The 14,493-nt window shown below is 42.2% G+C and overlaps 1 protein-coding gene across 8 annotated transcripts in view; it reads left to right on the top strand.

Annotated features, from left to right (window-relative positions):
* The window catches only part of PTPN13 (protein tyrosine phosphatase non-receptor type 13), a 1,030,035-nt gene that overhangs the window by 495,108 nt on the left and 520,434 nt on the right, over nt 1-14,493 (top strand). For all 8 annotated transcript variants that reach the window (XM_078676288.1, XM_078676281.1, XM_078676285.1 and 5 more), the window contains one exon: nt 2,949-3,101. In XM_078676288.1, the coding sequence (XP_078532414.1) occupies nt 2,949-3,101 (153 nt within the window). The remainder of the gene's footprint in view (nt 1-2,948; nt 3,102-14,493) is intronic.

The raw sequence follows: 14,493 nt of genomic DNA, 5'->3' as shown, positions 1-14,493 counted from the left end.
GTGAGTGAAAATTCAAAAATTAAAGGGAATTCACATTCTAAATAGTATTGTTCACATTATTTAGAGGTAACATGAGAGTTCCAAGCGATCATTGAGCCCATGAAGGACCACACATGGGAGTTACACCCTGAAGTGACAGAGGAGATCTCCTCCCTATAGGAGTTTCCTTTTGTGGATCTTATTGCCACAGCCCAATCCTTCTGAGTGGTTTCTTGGGGGATACCTTCAGGTTCGAGTGAACTCTGAGCCTGCTGTATGTATTTCTAACGATTCTGCTTATTTGAAATGTACTGGAGAAAGTGTTGAATAATCAAGCAATGCGGATTAAAATCACTCCGGAATGGGTTTGAAGGATCTTGTTTGCTGATCTGATGCTCCTGCCTTGCCCAGGCATAGCGGACTTGCTTTCGCAGTGGTATAGTCAAGGTCCTCAACCTCCCTCCTGAAATGCTTCATTCGTGGACATTGAGCAGTCCTGGTTGGAGTCCTTATGCCTTCCTGATGAGGTCCTTGACTTCATCTTGGTGGCCATAACACCTGCTACTAAATTAGTCTATGCAGGCCACTAGACTAAATGTGTTCAGTGGTGTAAGTTTGAAGTCTTCACCCCCTTCTAATCTCACCTTTTCATCTCTCCTTTTCTATGTCTTGCAATTTGCGTTGTCCCTTACTCATCAGGGCCTGGTGGTTGCTATTGTTAAGGGCTACATAGCAGTCCAAATGCATGAGCAACCTTCAACGTTTAGATCACTACTGGCAGGATATTTTTTGAAAGGTTTGTTCTATTTGTGTCCTCCCATTCAGTTTATTTTTCCTCAGTGGAGTTTGAATCATGTGCTAGCTTTCTTGATAGCATACTTCTTTGAACTAATGTTTAGTCAACCCCTACCAAGCAAAAGGAGTGCCTGCGTAGGCTCAACCTCAGACATGCCCTGTTTACTACTTTGACTGCACATGTCAGGACAGCTTTTTGTGGGCTATGCTGAAGCTAAGGGCAAGGCCGTGACGAAACTCACTATATCATGTTGGATCATCCTTTGTATCAAGATCTCGTATGCCCTGGCCAAGGAAGACCCTCCAGAGAACATTCATAGTTATTCCGTCAGGGCTTTGGATGCTGCCACTACTCTTTCTAGAAGTGTACGTGTCCTGGTTGCCAATGTCTGCCGAGCAGCTGAGTGCCCATACTTGCTTACTTCGCAAAGAACTACTGCCTCACTTGATGGGTAGTTGCATAATTTCCTTGCTTAACCAGCAATACTTCCCACCTCCAAGGAAGGTGATGAATCTGTGCAAAGATGTATCAATACAGAAAACGTATCTTAATTTTAGTAATGATTGTGGATACAGGGCAGAAAAAATATCAGGAACTGACACCGAGTGCTGGTTCGCATGTTAAATTCTCCAGTGATGTAACACCGGCGATGGAGTTGCTGGTTGAGAAAAGTCTTTTGGACCAGTCTAAAGCCCGAAAGGAGTGTCCATTAAATAAAATATGTGTGAAGATTATGTATTCATTAGAAATATGGTTACCAAAGGTTAGCAACTTTTTTCAGGTACAGAGTTAAGATAGTATTTTTGTTTATAAGATATAAACTCTAATTGTTGTACCACAGAACTTTACACACGTTTCCTTCAGTAAAGCTGACTCTAGTTATCCCATTACGGAGGATGGTAGTCCCTTAAGAATTCATATCCTTTTCATTCTCCATCCATTTAACAGTGACCTAGTTATCTGAGCAAAGCTGTGGGGCCTTACTAAAGATAGCCTTACTCAGGAGACGTAGTCTTGTGACTAAACTGTCAGTTTTGGAACTTAAATTCTAATTATGGCTCAAGCAATTCACTGAAATTGTGTGATTCTGATGAAATCTCTTACTATAATATAACTGCACCAAGAGGTTGCCTCATCCCTGGAAAGGCTCTTGGGTATCTTACCATTTTAATTGTTTTGCATCATTCAAAAGGTCAAGTTCCTTTGATTGAAGAGCTTTAATAGAGTGAAATGCCATGATGTCAAGAGATCACCTCATTTAAAAGTGAACTGTTTTAGAAGTTCAAATGAAAGATTACCTCATTGAAAAGTGGACATTATATTACTGTTAAATGAAGGTTGAAAAAATAAATGAAAATACAGTCTTTCACAATGATATGACCTTATTGTAGGCAGCCTTGTTAAAATCACACACTTTTGAATATAGTTCTGTGCTGCTTTTAGTCTTCCCGCAATATACATTTATATATTTGTTTATGGTCGTTGTTATTTACAAACATTTTAAAACAATCCAACATTAATGATGATCAGAATTAAGTTACACATAAGGAAATCCACAAAATATTATTTATTATGAATATGAACTCCAGCTTCGAATTCCTGCATGTGTATTCATAAATGTACTGTTGAATGCAGCTTACAATTTACACCATCACAGTGTCAATCGTGACAGTGGAAGGGCAGTGGTACACCAGGTCAGGACCTAGGTTTTCAGATTATTAATGCGTGGGTGATTAGTTTGTCTGCTGTTGACACCCAAAGCTTGTGTTATAGCCATGGTTGTCAAAACCCCTTTAACCCCAATAACCAATCAGTGGCTTCTCTGGGCTTTTAGGAAGCTTTCAGAAATTCTGCGCATAAGAAACATACAACTTGGGAAAATGACTGTCTACCAATACAGTGGTTCTGGACAGTGAGGCTGCAGTACAGTTGTTTTTACCTGAAAATGTATTTTAACAGATGAATTATGCTATGTCACTTTAAAACGCGTCACTGGGTTATACATGAATGGTGAGCAAAAGTAGCTTGAAAATAAGACTTGCAGTTTAATTTGAATTGAAGATGGAAATCTAGCTACTGAACACGAAATTATTTCTGTCACAGGCCATAATCTAGAGAATGGAATTTGTATCCGGTGATATGATTTTTCCTATCTCCTGTATTTTCCCCAAAGATCCATGGCACAGCCTATTTTAGATTGGAACATTACTTACCGGCCAGAGTGATGGAAAAACTGGACCTGTCATATGTAAAAGATGAACTTCCCAAACTTCATAGCACTTACGCTGGAGCATCCGAAAAAGAGACTGAATTGGAATTTTTAAAGGTAAGTCAAACAATTGTGACATTGAAATTGCACATTGTACATTTGTTTAGAAATGTAATTCTGACTAGAAAACCAGTGAAAATTAAATGTGCAGATGCCCTTTTTATCTGGTGACTACATATGAATTAAAGATGTGGATGTTTTCGTATCCAGGTCTGATTGCTGACTGAGTTAAGCACTCTTTCGAGATATCTATGTATGACTGAAAAGTTTCAGGTTCAAATCCTGGCAGACGGACAATCCTACTTAATACTAATCAAAAGTGAGTTATTTCTAAAGTGTTACTGAGGAATCTCCACAGATCCTAAAATGTTCAATAGTCTTTATCGCCTAGTTTAGGATTTCTGATGTGAAACTTTATATTTACAATAAAATATTTACTCTCGCCAGAAAATCGACTCACACCCATGCTACTTGTGGTTTCCAAGTGCAAGAAAACAACCCTGGCAGCTGATCACATCCCTGTGCTTCCCCAGTGGAACCTGCACTCTGCACGTATTCAAGATATTGATCAAGTTTGCATTTATGTGACAGTACCATGATCATACCATAAGTCTGTATCACTCCCAACCTGGCCAGTATGTTTAGTTCCAGGGCAGTAAAGCTTTTCCCCCCCAAAGTAGTTGCTCCTAGTGGCTACTGACATGGTTCTCTTTTTCCCAGGACCCTACTCCCAAGCAAAGCAGCACTCTGTAAGGAGTGAGTGATCAGTATTGGTTCCGGGGTGTTGCCACTGATGCCCTACCCCACCTTTTTAATTCTACCATGGCCTATTGCCATGGCAGATGTGCCCTAGCAGCTCTCAGAAGGATGAGGGAATTCAGGGCTGACATGATTAATGGTGATCTGATCCACACATTGCCAGCTTAGAAGTCAAATTCACATTTTCGTGACCAGAATTTATTAAAATTTTCCTTTTGCAATCGGTAGGCTGGGTCGGTCACCACAAACATTATACACTGAGAATGTGCCATTATGCCCATGTGAAAACTGAATATCTCCAAAGGCTCTTTCAGCTCCATTACTATGCAAAGAAGATGTTAACTTTGTGCCCATCACTGTATGATCTGAAAAGTATGTGCTGTATTTGAAACCTTTAATGATGCATAGCACTAGTTGTAGAGATTGGTTAAATGTATAAAACTGCACTTAAATTGAATACAACATTTCTATTTCTTCTTAGCATTACTTTAATGCAAGGTCTACTGACATTTTTAACACACTGAAGGGTTTGAAGAAAGTCCTCACTTTATATACGTTAAGCTAAAGTATTTTACATCAACTTAGACAAGGTGCCATTGCAGTATTAAATGACGTATATATACAAGTGATCCTTTTTGTTATCGGTTGGCAACCCTTCAGCATTGTTTATTGAGGCATTTTTATGCTTTTTAAGTATTAGAAATTCTGGGTCACACCCTTCCCACAAACAACTGCAACCTACCCACAGAAGAACCACAAGACCTTTAGTCATCTCAAAGTTACCCTTATATAAATCTTTCAAGAAGGCGGGCCGACAAGATGGCCGACTGGCTACACTAGGAGTGTGCTCCTGGCCCGATTTCAAAATTCTGCATGATCCTGCATTCCTGTTGACCCTGCATTCGCATGTATGTAGGGGAACCCACGTTCACCCCACCAAGAGTGAGGCGCATCCCATGCGCAGCAGTGGAGAGGGCTGCCTGTAAGGTGCGTTCCCTGTGCAGCAGTGGAGAGGGCCACCTGCACGGGGTGTACGTCTTCTGGTCAAAATCAAAAGCTCAGGCTGGGATCATCGGCCCCTGCAACATAAAACTGAAGGTTAGACGATTAACCACTGCCAACAAAATGCTGTTCCCCCCCTCCAAGCCACCAAAGACTCTGGGCGGCCAGCGGCACAGCACAAGATCGTGAGGCCGTGACAGAAGGCCTGTGGCCATAAGAGGTATGAGAGGTGGGAGCCCTGACTTCTGTGTCGCCTGCAGCCACTTCAGTGTGGCTTGTCAGCGCCATGCTACTGGGAGGCCCCTCCCGAGCAGTGGTGAGGCCCAGGCGGTCGGCCATACTGCAGCAAAATATCGGCCCAAATTAATTGATCAGCCTTGTGTGATGGCTGGGGTCGCCTTCGAGAACATGATGGTCAGGGGCGCTGGTGAATGTTTGAGCCCCCTTCCCACTGACTGACTGCACCAGAGACGTTGAGGGGGACATTGAGTTGTCAAGACCTGACCTCCCCCCAATCCAACCTGAAGGAACAATAGACGGCAGTTGTACAGCGCTCACTAATGAATTGGCGGTCCTGCCCTGTAAGAAGCACAGTGTATTCCAGGTACGAGAGGTGTGGGGGGCCCCATAGAGGCACACCTGGGTCCTCTAGTGGCCCCCATCATAGGTGGATAAACCCATGTTGAACATGCTGGGAGTCAGTGGACTCCACCCCTGCAAACGCCTACACAGTGAAGGACTGGGCAGACCCGGAGAGAAGAGCTCATTGTATCTTTTGGATTGTGGTGTGGCGCACAACAGTGCTGGTGCTATCAAGATTCCCCACCCCATGGGTGAGACAGCCGCGAGTTGTAGGAAGCCCCTGCCATAGTGCTGAAGCACCCTGCATAATGCACATGTGGGCAGCATCAGAAGGCCCAGTTTCTTATCTAGCTGGGCTGGAACATAGACCTGTGGAGGCTTGGCCCCGATCATCCAGCATAGCTGCTTATGCAGGAGTATTCAGCGCTGTGCAGTGGGAGAGCCGCTCACTCTTTATGACTGTGGACGGGACTATGATCTGGAAGAATTGGAAACACGGATATCGGGAGCGCCAAGTGAAAAGTAACCTCTCCATGACGTGGAGAGCGGCCTAGGAGTGAGGCTTGGCAACAGACAGTAGCGGAGAGAGCCCAACAACCTCACTGAAGTGACTGCATGGACAACTGTTCCCAGTGATCTGGCACCCATGTTCACTTGCTTTGCTCCAACCCACCACTCACTATGGGCAAGGACCGAGCACCTAGAGGTACACGACAAACGAAGATCAATCAGTACGAGATCTCAAGAGCGGGTGGCAGAAGGTACTGATAGGCCACAAACGCCACTGGATCCAAGGGTGACCCAGATCCTGGCAGCCTTTGAGGCATCCAGATGGGTGGTCAGGCGAAGATTGAGGCCATGGCACTGGACGTTAACCTACTGAGAACGGACCTACACAAGTTGGCAGAGATAACGGTCAAAACAGAGCAGCAGGTGTCCTAGATGCAGATGGAACTAAATGCACTGAAGAACAATTCTATATTAATGAATATACATCCTCAACAAGAAGGAAAATTCATGAAAGGGTATTGGCTAATTTATAGCTGTTAATTTTGAACATTTTTTTTGATAAATTTCAAAGTTTTAATACATAGTACAAATAATTTTTTTTCAATAAAGCATAAAAATCTTCAACATCCATTCAAACATTCATTCAAGAACACACGCATATCACAGATAACCAGATTAAGATCAGACACTCACATAGGAAGAGACATTTCATAAACATAACCATCAATACAACGAACAGGGGAAGCCACAGTCTACATAGGATTTCAAACAGTTCTACAAGAAACGATTTCATAAAGTACATTCCTATATTTCAAATTATTTATGAGAGTTCATTGAAAATTAATAATCAGAGGTAATGTACAACGCTGGGAACTGCAGGTTAGGCTAATTAGAGACCTGGATGATCCCGTAGACCACAGTGGCAGGGCCTACGTGTTTCGAATCCCACCCGAATTCATGGGGATTCTCTTCAGGGCCTATGGAGGAAATCAATATCCTTTTTTATATATAATAATAATCCTGGGTTGGTGCTCGATGGACTGGACAGTCATACAGGGTCTTAATCCTATTTATTTTTCACTCGAAATTCTCGTTTGTGGTGGAGGATCCGTTTTGATGCCGGAGTTTACATACGAGGAAGCACGGAATGCAAAAGGTTACCATTTAAAGGTCGATTCGATCGTATATCGAAGCAGGCAGTCACAATTGACTGAGACGGTGGGCGAAATGTAAATGAAGTAGTTTAGGTCTTTAAGCTTGAACCCATTCGCATGCGCGAACAATCAGTGCTGAGGAGGACGCCGTCTACTCTGTGTGCCGGTCCGGACGAAAAAATGTTGGAACACCGAGGTTAGAGGCTTTTTGCGCGTCACCGAAGTTCAAGTAAAATACGGGTGCAGAGCCACCGGGACTCCGTCCGCTCGGCCACCAAATATTAATATATGAAGGGGTAACAAATGACGGATCATTGAACATCCAAGGGATGAAATACTGAGTGCGTTTATCGGACCATGACCTCTTGCTGCTAAAGTGCATTTTGAGGGGGTGCAGACTGAACATCCCTCTGTGGAGGCTCTGTGTGGAGTCAATGGCTGACCCTGAATATAAGGTTGACATGTAGCTGACACTAAGGGTTACTTTGGCGCCAATTGGAACTCCGCGGGTGGAGTGGGGGGGCATTGAAAGTGTTAGTTAGGGGTGAAAGCCTCAGTAAGACCGATGGTATTAGAAATAAGTTAGAGCGTGAGTTGAAGGAGGGAAAGAATCTCCTTACTAGCTTACAAAAGTGGATGCCAGCATGTGGGAGATATATTCCTAAATTATACTTTCATGACAATGGAGGAGGCTGGAGTGAACTACAGCATAGGTCCCTGGCAATTTGTACAATACGCCAGTATGTCTCGTACGACCAGGGAGTTATGGATAACCATCCCTGCCACATGTAGTGAATCAAACATTCTGAGGGTGCTATTGGACCTCGAATTTACAAGGCTATTCTGTCCCGACTGTATGATGCCCTGAAAAGTGATAGGCAGATGGATTTAACTTTGGCGTGGGATAGATGGGATGGGGATCTGAAGGGCCCCCTCTCAGACGGATGGTGGAGATGTGCCTGGGCGCTGGCGCAGGAAGTGACAAGCAACTCCAGGTTTATATTGGCACAATTGTATTACTTTCACAGGGCGTACCTGACCCCACAGTGGCAACATAGAGTGTATCCAACGCGCTCTGCCGAGTGCACGAGATGCAGAGTTTCACCTGCCAGCTTTTCCCACATCTCATGGAAATGCCGGAGAATAGAACCCTTTTGGTAGAAAATATTCTGGGAATTGCGAGGGGTGACTGGTATAAAGGCTGACCTAACTCACAACACTGCTTACAGGGACTGTTGCCACTCCCTAAAAAGGGTAGCAAGATGAGATATAAGTTCACCCAGCTGGGACTGCTGCTTGCCTGGAGACACATTGCGATTCACAGGGCGAGCCCAGAACCACCAGTAGGAAGTAAGTGGAGGGCTGATTTATTGGAGTGGGCAGTAGCTAAGGAATATTGGTTCCTGATAGTCCGCAGAGATGAATACGCAGAAAGGTACTTAGAGCTCTGGGGCAAAATGGTTGATCATCTGGGCACTAATGGTGAGGAGGTGGGCGATAGTTCTGTCCCGGACACTGCACTCCTTGCAGGTATGATAGAGGCCCTGACGACTGGGTCCCTATTTCTTCCCGCTGGCCACGCGGCTTTCCTACACCCCCCAGCGCTGGTCGACCGACTTTATCAATTAGATGGGTGACTGAGGACAATGAGGTGAGCACACACTGGTAGGAAGCCTGAGGGACTGAGAACTATTGAGTGGACTCATGGGCACCCACTATCCCCCCTTCCAGACAGTTGATCTGTTCCGGATGTGTATTTGGTGCTGCGTATACAGTTACAGTTGAGTGATATCTCTGTATCTTCTGCATGTGTTCCCCCTCCCTCCCTCCACCTCTCCCCTGGCAAATGCCCCACGCCTTCTCCCCTCCCCTACCATCCACCATCCACCGGTTCAGTGGTGGAATGGTACCCAAACTGGACAATATCCCCCTTTTATACATGGGGATGAGACATAACTACGCTGCAACTTTATTTCCTGTTCGGTGTCAAGTCGTTACTCTTATGGTTTTATTTTTTTGCATTTATATGTGTTGTACTATTTGCAAAATGTGAATAAAAACCTTTTAGAAATATAACGCTCTCTCAAGCTCTTGAAAGGTCCTCACAAGTCCTCATTTGACCCTCACCCTTATCTTGCCCTCAAGGACTCTTAGCCCCATCCTGGCAGCAGAGACACATTTCATGGCTATTAGACCTTATCACAAAACTGTGAAGATCACTACTACCTTCCATCAGGACCTCTCCGCAGAACCTCCAACACCTCTATAGTTGCTTTAAAAAGACCTCTATTCCTGCAGGCCCTTTCACACCCTCCATTAGCTCTTGATCCCACTGCCTGGCCTGCACAGCCCATGAGATTGTCTGACACTGTGTTGCCACCTCCCAAACAAAAGAGTTCAGGCGTCTGCATCCAGGGACTAGCAAATACTTGTTAATCTGCAGCTATGAGGGTACGGGAGGTGCAAGTGAAAGGGTACAATTATGCAAATTCTTTGTAATCACAGTCTTGCAGTTTAGTAGCAATATTCACTCTCTGCAGTAGAAGCAAACTTGATCTTTTTTCCTTAGGACAGTGATAAAACACATGCCATTGAGATGGGCATTATTTTGTGAAGTGCCAAAAACAATGTGCTTGCTTTTGTGTGCAATGGGAAATCATTATTGGGCCAGTAATTAAAAAAAAATCTGCATACTCGATAGCCTCTACATACACAATATGGTTGTGAAAATCAAACTGCCCTATTTTGGCAATCCTACAGATAAGTTTGTTTAGGTAAATAATTTAGAATGCAGTATACTATATACAAAGTTAAGACCCACAATGCGCATCTTAATTTGATTTAAAGACTTTTTGTTTCTGGTGTGCTGATTTAGTGTAAATTCAAGAGCTCAATAGTTCTCTTTAAGGGATTTCAAATGTTTTGATTCATAGTTTGGGGTAAAATGTTGTGTTTTCGTTCCTCAAGTGACACAAATATTTAGCACTGTCTTCTTTGTTCTCTTCTGATATCTTAACCTCTGATGAGTCTGCAACTAGTTGGGGTTTTCTTCAGTATATTTCTTTGAATCAGTGACCTGCAATCCCTTTGTTTGCTCAGACACTATGTGCTAAGGTCTTCACCCTTTAGAGCGCAACCCCAGGTATTTTCAGGAATAACAACCTTATGATCCAAAGCCAATGACTGAAATCCAAAAAGGAACACACTTGTATATATTGTTGTGTGAAAAAATGCAGCTCACAGCATATATCCCAAAATAATAAAAATAATGTCATTCTCCTTCTAGTCTTCAAACTTTTTTATTTAGTAATAATTCAACAAAAAAAGGCCAAAGAAGACTTTAAGTAGGGGGAAACAATGCATGTGGCCAGTCAATGGCTCTTAATTAATAGTACTGAATGCAGAAGGCCAACGGTGGACTCCAGATGCCGCACAAACCCCTGTTTGTTCCCAAAGTATCTTGTAATGTTCGTGTTCGTATGGTGTGCATACACAACTCCTGTACCCACTGTTGAAAGGTACAACCCGTAGACAAGAAAGAAGAATTGCAGAGACAATGGAGTGGTGCACTACCCAAATATCCAAGAGTTAATAATGAAGCTCAATCAGTTCCTTCGTAGAAAAAAGTCTTTAATCATATAAATCCAATGTAAAACAACAGCCAACGCGTTTCGTTCTGGAAAGAACTTCGTCAGGGCAAATGATTATGTTGGATGAATAAGGAAACATTTTCGTTCACATTTCAGTCGCTGTGCAAATGAACATTACAATGACTAGTATATATATTATGTTCACGTTAAATGTGATTGCAGTGCATATGACGGTTGGGTTTTAAGAAGTATTCTGTTTCACCAGTCTTTCCTTTGCATAACGGGGAAATTAAAGGGTACTCAAATTGTAAAGCGCTCTGATATCCTTCGGGATCAAGTTCGCGCTATATGAAACTTTATAAATAAATAAATAAATAAATCCCACTATGCGATTGTTTTCAGAAGTTGAAGGAGTAAGTTTTTCCTATACTTGAAATATCGATACAAGGGCCACCATGATAAGGGCCAAAACAAGGCACTGAAATCCGTGCTTCATTATTAACTCTTGGATATTTGGGTAGTGCACCACTCCATTTTCTCTGCGGCTCTTAATTAATATACTTCTCCTATGCCGAATTTCTCTACTGGTTCCAATCACAGTGCATATTGGTAACTGTGGTCCCCTAATGTGTACGTACACATTACTTCACATAGAATGAGAAAAGGTTAGAAATTATGATTTTACTCAAGCTTGATGCATCTGTTGCCTTTGCAACATATTCATGAAAGTATACTCCGTGAACATTTTATTTGTGCAACTACTCCATGTCGTAAACATACCACTACATTCTATGTATGCGAAAAGACAAAGTGTGCTGTCACTCCATAATGTTTTGTAGGTCACTTCTGTTGTTGTGGCACTTTAGCCCTGTAGCTTGGAACACCATGTGCTGCCGCACCATTCGGTATCTGCTAATTGTGAAATATTTTCAACTATTTTATATTGAGAAGGAAACATTTTTGTTCACATTTCAGTCGCTGTGCAACTTAACATTACAATGACTAGTATATATATTACGTTCACGTTAAATGTGATTGCAGTGCATATGACAGTTGGGTTCTTAGAAGTATTCTGTTTCCCCAGTCTTTCCTTTGCATAACGGGGTAATTAAAGGGTACTCAAATTGTAAAGCGCTCTGATATCCTTCGGGATCAAGTTTGCGCTATATAAAATTTTATAAATAAATGAATATTGAAGTTTTGTTCATTTTTGTTGCCACTTGCAAAGTAAGGACATAGAGTATCTGCTGCCATAAATGCACACGTTTTCACTTAACTGTAGAAGACTTATAAAAGGACAGGAAGAGTGCTTGTTTTTTCCTCCTAATGAGCTACTGCATTTGGATACAGCCAGAAGTGAGTGTCGCACCTGGGTTCCACTTTACACATACCTTTTCACAACTGTGACATCAGAAAGCAGTTACAGACCACAATTAAAGAGAAAGCTGAAGGCCTCTCTCTTTTCTTCCACCAATCGCTCTGCTTGAACACCTGAAGCCTTTAATGCTGCAGCGTGAGTGGGCAGCACACACAGCATGGGTTTTCTGCTAAAGATCCTTTGCCACCCCATTCGTGTGCCTCTGAGATATGGGGACCTCCCACAGTTTGAAGACCACTGCTCTAGATGGTATTTCCTTCAAAATATCCTAGCAGTTGTTTATTGAATCGTCTCTTGCAGTGGATTGTCAAACAAGATTCATTGAGTCCTCATAAGCAATGTCCTCAGACACCTTCAGCATCCTTAGAATGCGGCAGCATGTCATCGACGAAAGCACAAACACAACGATCTTATTACCCCAGCTGTCGAGTGGGACTTAAGGTATCTGCAAGTCCCTTTTGCCATAATTGTGTTTCATTAGAAATAATATATTTTTTTAAGAAGGTGCCTTAATACCTGTTTATTACATCATGAATTTTTTGATCCCTTCGATTCAGGTTTCCTTTCTAGATATTTGGGACAAATTAGCATCAATTGCGTATCAGACTGTTGTTGCTTATCATGTTAGATCCACAAGGGGCGATTGATACGTTCAACCATGCAGCATATTTGGAGCATCTGGGTTCTAAGATGGTGGCCTCAGAAGAAATTCTGCAGCAGTTGATACCATGTCTTTAAGACCAGTTAAAAAATGTTAGGATGGAGCTGTTCTTTTTCTGTTCCTTTGGCAGTTGATTGTGAGATTCCCCCGTGATCAGTCTACTCCCCATTGTTTTTCAATATCTCATAAGACATTTGCTTCAGAATTTACCTTAAAGAGCAGTCTTAAGCATATGATGCTCAAGATTTTCTTACAGGTACCTAGCCTAACTGACAACTCTGAGAGCTTAAATGCACGATTGAACACTTTACTGCACATTCACTTGGAGACGAATTTTAAAACGTAAATGCAGATAAAACCAAGATAAGGCTACTGAATCAAAAACACATGGAATAGTCATTCATTTGCTGTCTAGCTCCTCATACCCCACCCAGATACTCTCATAAAGTTATGTGATCTAGTCAAGAATTTCAGAATAATTTGGAAAGTGGCTAGCTCTATTAATATACATATTTTTTTAAACAAAAGGACTGCTGCATAAAACATGCCAATGCCTAAGGTGCTGTTTTCTATCTACCAAGCTGCCTAAGGTGTTGATGGAACTCTAATCAGTTACATACATTATTTTGGCAATGTATTGTTTAATGGTCTTCTTAAGCATTAACCCATCCACTTATAGCGGGATCAGAAAGAGATGTTTTAAGACATGGGCACAGTGGGCTATTACCCAGGTCCCCCTGGTAAAATGAGTGCGAAAGTCAGAAGTCCTTCCATGTACAGTGCGCTCCTGCACCCTGTGGTGGCCTTTGCATGTTAGAAGTGGAACAAGGCACTGGAAGAGAAATAGTGGCAGAACTCTCAGGTTCCACTTGCTGTAGTGGTGAACTCAACAATGCAGACCTTTGATTTTCACTCTAGGTGCAAGTACAGCAGCTGTGAATGCGATGTCCTTGTGAGTACCGATGTGCTCGATCTAATGCTAGAATTTCTTTCTCAAGTATCATGTGCATATGTGTGTTTATTAATAGTACGCACAAGCCCACTAAACATTTTTCAAATCACATTTATTGTGTCTTTCCTGCAATGAGAGGAACAGACTGGTTAAACGCTGAATTCAGCATAAAATATTTTTGCTACGAGTTAAACAAACATTTGCATAGCCAAAAGGTCACACGTTTGTAGCTAGGCTTTTGTCAATGTATGCTTTAAAATTTTTGGGTATGATGCCAGACCCTCGTCAATGGGAAAAAGCACAAAGTTAGGTTGCTCTTTGGCTGCCAGCCTTTTGGCTTTTTCAATGCATGCTTGTTTTTTTATTTTTTTTTATAAAACAATATATTTGGGGAAGCTTTCAGACTCTCATCAATATTAAGAAGAAAAGAACTGTCAAAAAGCACACATTGCAATAGCAGTCCTTGGCACTGACGGGAACTACTTTGTGTCTGAATGTGCTCCTTGTGAAAAGAAAGAATGATGTCACTCACATTTAAGTTAGTCAGTATCTGAAGTGGGTTGTACCTTTGTCCACTGCTGTAGTGAGCAGAAAAAAACGTGAATGTCACTGTATCAGTTAGATTAACACAGCTGGTTGAAAGGCCCAATCAAAAAGAATGTTACACACTTAATATATATTAGGAAACTGAAAAGGTTTTCGCTAATGCCAGACCTGAAAATACTAGCTCCAGCCACAAAAAGAAATAGCTTAATATATTCTCATTCGTCCTTTCTTTTGGCTGTGGTTTAAGAAAGTTTAATGTTTAATTAAAACGACTAGGGCTTGCATTAGCAAAAAATGGTTGATAAGTTCAAACCT

Source organism: Lissotriton helveticus, chromosome 2_1 (assembly GCF_964261635.1).
Source record: "Lissotriton helveticus chromosome 2_1, aLisHel1.1, whole genome shotgun sequence".
Lineage (NCBI taxonomy): Eukaryota > Metazoa > Chordata > Amphibia > Caudata > Salamandridae > Lissotriton > Lissotriton helveticus.
The sequence above is the reverse complement of the archived record's forward strand: the minus strand, read 5'-3'. Positions and strand labels throughout refer to the sequence as shown.